Source organism: Populus nigra, chromosome 12 (assembly GCF_951802175.1).
Source record: "Populus nigra chromosome 12, ddPopNigr1.1, whole genome shotgun sequence".
NCBI lineage: Eukaryota > Viridiplantae > Streptophyta > Magnoliopsida > Malpighiales > Salicaceae > Populus > Populus nigra.
Genome location: NC_084863.1, coordinates 11,712,855 through 11,719,125, shown reverse-complemented (window position 1 = coordinate 11,719,125; position 6,271 = coordinate 11,712,855). Strand labels below are relative to the sequence as shown.

At 32.4% G+C, this 6,271-nt stretch overlaps 1 protein-coding gene across 1 annotated transcript; it reads left to right on the top strand.

Moving 5' to 3' along the window:
- The first annotated feature begins 557 nt into the window (after nucleotides 1–557).
- Nucleotides 558–6,271, top strand: LOC133669067 (MICOS complex subunit MIC10-like). Its single transcript, XM_062089078.1, has 3 exons — nucleotides 558–826; nucleotides 1,499–1,680; nucleotides 5,815–6,271. The coding sequence occupies exons 1-3, from the start codon at nucleotides 715–717 to the stop codon at nucleotides 5,827–5,829; spliced, it is 309 nt and encodes a 102-aa protein (XP_061945062.1). The 5' UTR covers nucleotides 558–714; the 3' UTR covers nucleotides 5,830–6,271.

Genomic DNA, 6,271 nt, shown 5'->3' with positions numbered 1-6,271 from the left:
ACTTAGGTTATTTTTTTAGTTGAATTTTGTTTTCAATTTTACAGTCCAACATTGAGTTGATTGAAAATTGAGTTTAATATTTTTTTAATTTTTTTTATAGAGTTATCAAACTCTCATGACCTGGATAATAGATTTAACAGGTTAATAGAATTAAGTTGATACGAGTCAATTTAATATTTTATCATTTTAATATTTTTTAAAAATATCATCTTTATTTTTTTACTCAAACTATATTTTTATCTATTACCTAAGTTGTCCTTTAACATATCAAATTAATTAGGTCATATTGAATCAATCCCTATATAATTTATTTTTTAATATTAAAATATACATTAACAACACTTATTTTTTTTTTTTTGATAAAAAAGAAATGTATAATGATTTAGGCTTTATTTGAAGTTCCGGTTGCACTAACTTTTCAAGAAATTTTAATTTTTTTAATTTTAAAATAATTTATTTATATTTTATATCTTATTATAAAAAAATAAATTTTAAAAATATATTATTTTAATATATTTTCAAATAAAAAACATTTTAAAAAAACTTTACCTTCACTCCCAAATAAACCATTAGCAAAAGCTAAAAGAAAAGGAAACCCTCAATTTCAACCCAAAATCGAAATAATAACGCCGCATCTTTCTCCTTCAGGCAGACATCGGATAAATAGAAGAAGAACAGCAGGAGAAGAAGCAAAAGAAAAATAATATAAAATCAATGGCAGAGAAAACCGACGTGAATGCAAAATGGGACGCGTGTCTGGATCTGTCGGTCCGTCGTTTTGTATACTCTTCATTGGCCGGTGCTTTTGGCGGTCTTCTTCTCTTCAGTCAGTCTCTCTCTTTCCCTGTCATTCATCTGAATTTTCTTATCCTCTTGTTTCGTTAATGAATAATAATGGCTTGTGGTTCTGGGCTTTCTTCATTTCTCTTTTCTGCGGTTATTTGATACTGCCACCCTAATTATTTTGTATTGAGTCAGGGTTTTGTAGCTAATTTACAAGTTTCGATGTTTACTTTGGCCTAATTCTTCACTGCTGTTATTTTAGTAGTTAACCCGGATTTATCTTTTGATTTTACTTTGAAATTTCCTTTTTTTTTTTAGGATTTGTGAGTGACAAATGTTATGTTTTCTGAAGAGAACAATGGGGGTTAAATTTATTAATAATTTCCTCATTGGTAAATCTGTGGGCCTATCGATTAAGAATTGCAATAAGCATACTTGCATTTATCTAACAGAGTTCGTAAAATGTAAAAAGTGAAAGCTTCCCGTAGTGCTGTGTTTTTTGAGTTTCGAGGATCTGAACGGTTTAGATAACTTATTTATTAGGCCCCTGGCATTTTATGCTTGGTGTGAAAACTTGGTCTATTGTATGGATAGCTCTACTCTTATGTGTCGTTGACTGGTTACATTATATTTTTTCCCGTCAGTGAGAATTTCAAATTGATCAATGTTTTCATATATATATATATATATATATATAATTTTTTTTTTCAAATAGGGACCCCAGTGTCTCGCTGGGCATCTATAGCTTTCGGTGCTGGAGTAGGCATTGGATCTGCATATACTGACTGTTCTCGAATTTTTGATGGGTCAACTGCAAAGTTGGTACCACCTAACACTACTTCAAGTGCTCCTGAAGAGTTACAACCTCCTAATACTTTGAGTACTCCTGTTTCTCAGGTATGCTGATGATAACGACAAACATGTACATAAATTAAAATTTTCACTCTCTTTTGGACTCCTTTCACTGATACTTGTGCTGCCCTTCTGTGTAAATCTTGAGAACACATTGTTGTATGTTTATTTCCATGTGTTTTTGCCTAGTGGCAATGCTCCATATAATGTGTTTATGCCTGAAAAATGGCATTTATATACAATTGCAAGGAACATAGTCCATTTCGTATGAGGTGAAATTTTTACAATATGAGCTGTCATAAAAAGTTGTCATATTTCACGTTCTCATATATGATGGGCATGGTATTGGTATTTACAACTGCTTACTTTTTTAAGGACCTTTGATGCTCGGAATCTAATGATAAAGCATCAAAGGATTGAAGAAGTTGATGTTATAACTTGTTGATTTATGAAAAATGGAGGAACTGTTCTTTACCATTTTATATGATGCCTTCTTACTGGTTTGTGTTTGGTATCTCCTCTACTGACGTAAAACTACATGAATCCCATCTAAAAGCGTGGTGGGGCATAATGCATTGTAAATGTGTATATCTCTGTACCTTACAGTCTGATTTTCACAAAGGTAGGATTATTTGTTTCCTTTTTCATTTAATTGGAATGGCTCCACATCATAAATAGTAGTAGTAGTAGTGGTAGTGGTAGTAGTAGTAAAATCAGTGTAAAATCATAGTGTATTTGTAGATGAATGTAGGTTCATGATTCTATCCTCTACAAGTCACTCACAATTCCCTTTTGTTCTTAGATTATGTCACACTTGTTCATGACCACGAAATAGTGTCATTAGGGGGCTAGGTAATTAATGCTTGTCTTGATTGTTGTTTTTTTATGCCATTCTTTCCCTTTACTACTTGTTGACTTGGTAAAATGAATGAACTGTAGATTCAAATATTTTGACTTCTTATATTATTTGCATAGTTTCTGACCTTTTATAGACCTATGCTAGCACTATTGATTTTTTTTTTGTCTACTTGTCATTTTTTTTCATTTTTCATGTTTGTAATGTATTCTGATTATCATGTCATTTATTGAAGGACACCTCTTTGTGTTATTTTCTCTGTTCTAAACTAGTTAGACAGTTTTCTATGATTAGATTAAGAGCTTATTTAAAATAGTACAAATTTTATTCCCGAGCCTTGTTTTAGTTGGTGAAGAAGGGATGTGGGGTTAAGCAAATTCTGTGTCTTGTACAAACCAACTATTGTGGCTTGTCAGTGATGCAGTACCTCTAATTATACATGGATTGGGATTTTTAACATCGCACTTTGACATGCTGTATTTTGCAACTTTAACACATGCACGATGCACCTTCGGAAGATAGCTCAGTTCATTGAACATCATTTTGATTAAAATTGGTGTAGAAATATGCATAAGAAGCTGTAGATGATTGCATCTTAGTGGGATTCTTTACTTGGTGGAATGTGTTCCTGAGAAAAAAAATGTTATATTAATTAAAGAGCAAGCAACGTTTAGAGTTAAAACTTTCAAGCAATGGCCTGTTTGACATTAGCAAGGCCTAGATTCAATATCTAAAAGGACCATATCTTTTCATTATCCACCCCTCACCTTCTCAATTCTTTACATTGTGCGTGCATGTTTGTTTTCTTAAGGGCTAATTGCATCTGACATTCCTCTACTATTGATGTTTGATTAGTTGGGTCCCTATACTACAAATAAGATTAACGGTCCTTTTACCATAGATTCAGTTAACATTTAAGACCCTCAAGTGTTAACATGAATGGAAAAAAAACATGAAGAATAAAAATTATTTTTTTTTTATTTACTTTACATTATAGAAAAGTAAAAATAATAGAAAATCAATAAAACTTGAAAATTCCAAAGTACCCTTTTGTTCAGACAAGGGTAAATCACCCCTCTTTACCCCTAAAACTAAACAAATTGAAACCCTTCTCCCTCTTTCTCACAAAACAAATTAACCCTAAATTAATTAAGAAACATTGCTCGCCATGCCCATTTAACTACTCGAGGGCATCATTGACAAAAAGAAAGATGTGTGAAAGGCCCATGACATAGATTGCTTCAAGTGAAGTAGCGGGCCAGGAGAACCAGCAAGAACATCCAAAAGAAGTAGCTCACAATCTGCATTCTTTCAAGCCATAAATCAGTATTTCTAGCATACGAAGCAGATCTATTCTATTTTTATCCAAGACTCGTATTTAGGATTGCTCCTTTTGCATTAAAAAATTGCTCTGCTGGTTCTGGGCTCTCTTTGGTTTATAATTATTGGATTGGTTAAATTGTTAGAAAGAGAGAGGAGGGAGTGAATAATGGAAGATGATAGCAATGGGAATAAACAAGGGGGTATTTTTTGTTGGTTAGGGTTTTGATTGATTAAAAGTAGGATTGATTAATTACTGGACCTGCTCTCTTCTTCTTCTTTTAATTTGTTCCATGAGAAAGGGAGGCAGGAGGGGTTTCAATTTTTTTAGTTGGGGTTAAAGAGTGGTTATTTAACTTTGTCTAAACAAGGTTAATTTGGAGTTTTAAGTTTTATTAATTTTTCTTTCTAAAATCTAAAGGAAATTAAGAAAAATTTATTTTTTTTCTTATTTTTTTTCCATCCAATTTGGTGTCATGCAGTCAGCATGACAGCACATCATTGTGAATGTTAACATATTTACGTTTGAGGGTCCTAAATATTACAGAATATAGAATAAAAGGATCTTGTTAATCATATTAATAGTAGAGGAGCTCAACTGATCAAATACCCATAATAGAAGTACATCGAATGCGATTAACCTGTTTTCTTGAGTTGGCTATTATGATATGAGTTTGCAGCCTGTTCAGTTTACAATTATGTTATGCAGTCATGCTGCCTACTTTATCTTGATAACCATAGTCTCAGTACAGATGACAGCAAAACTTTTGGAATAAGTATGCCAAAGTTAAAACTTTGGTTTAATCAGTTTATTTAATGTGCTTTAAAATGTTTGCTCCTTTCCCTGAATATTTTTCAGTTGTCTAATCATTACTTTTTCTCAGATTTGCACAGACATGATTATTATTTCTATTATTTGAATTATAAGAAATTTCAATTCTTAATTCACTAGGTCAATAAGTCAGCATGAGGTAGTAGATTGGAATCTTTTTTTTTCCCCTGTTTTTGTCCATCTCCTTTTATCGTTGGATTTTTTTCTTTCCAAGGGATACGGTAAAAGTGTTCCTGTCAATAGAACCTTTTTTTGACTTGGTTCTCACACTTAAGAATGAATGAAATCCCATTTCTTTTGTTACATAACAAGCCATCCATTATTCTCACCAATTAGTGAATGGGTTCAATAAGCAATGTTTTTTTTTTTCATAAAATACTGCAAGAGTTAAATTCATTACAATCTTAGAATATTCATAGTCATCTACTCCCTTTTGAGTATATTAGCACACTTTCTGACTTTTAGGTTTAAGCAGGAGATAGAATATCCTCAATGAATACATGGATTATTAGATACCAACCTGTCATATTCATATTTCCTTGATGTTAAATTCAAGCATATCAATTTAGTGTAACTTTGTGCATGTAACATTGAGAAAAGTGATGTAAATGTTGACCAATGAGATTCTGTGTAACTTCATGCTTCTTTGAAATTGGACTTTGGTTCTAGTTAAAATAATGCTATATTCTTATTGTGAAATATAATTGTACTGGAATTCTTTTGATTACTGTCAATTCCTTTTTTTAATTATAAATTTAACACCTTTTCTGGTCTTTGTTTGGATGCTCTTTAGACTTATGGGTGGCCTGAGTGACCTACAAATTCCACTCAACATAAATGAGTTCTATAAAAGTAGTTCAGTCAGAGTAAAATGGGGTTAGAAGGAGAACCAGGAAACATGAAAATCTTGTTGAGGGCATACTCTGTTAAACTATTACATGGTGATGGCCTATGGCCTGCACACTAATAATGATAAAGAATCTGAACGGGGTTTTATTTTTATGTTCATGCACCAACCAAAGCCAACTCGGTGACGTAAGTGTATTACTGCATTGTGATCAATAAGATCTGTTGGATCTTTATTTATGAATCTTTTTTCTTTTTATCAACTCATATTTATTATAAGAATCTACATGAAGAGTCAGTTTATGTGGAGATCTTTTGTTTCCAGGATGGCCAGGACTGAGAACTGATATTTGAAGCTATCCTCAAGTTGCTTTGGTTACAGATCAGGTTTTTCTTAAGATGAGATTGTTGTTGTCATTTTGCCCAGATGGCTTATGAAATTGTAGAATGAACGTTGTTGTTCTTGACGGCCACACTGTTAATGTACTGTAAGTTTCATTGGATTGTTACCTTCTGTCCTGTAATTTTATCAGGGTAAAGTTTAAATACCAGGAGAACAAAAGAAATAATTGATTCTGCTGATAAGATTGAGATCTTATGCGCAAAGTTCATTTTTGGAAAAAGGTAATCTTGCAGAAAACTGCTGCTGTTGTGCAGCTTTTAGTTTCTAGCACCTTGTAATAAAGTAGGGACTCTTCTGTCACTCGGTGGCTTGCTGACATGGCGGGATAGATCATTCCAATTATGCAGAAAATCAAAGATGAAGATTGATGGATGTGAAA

Coding starts and splice junctions, on each gene's coding strand:
- LOC133669067 (XM_062089078.1), top strand. CDS start 715: ATGGCAGAGAAAACCGACGTGAATGCAAAATGGGACGCGTGTCTGGAT. Junction 827..1,498: donor TGGCGGTCTTCTTCTCTTCA/GTCAGTCTCTCT, acceptor TTTTTCAAATAG/GGACCCCAGTGTCTCGCTGG.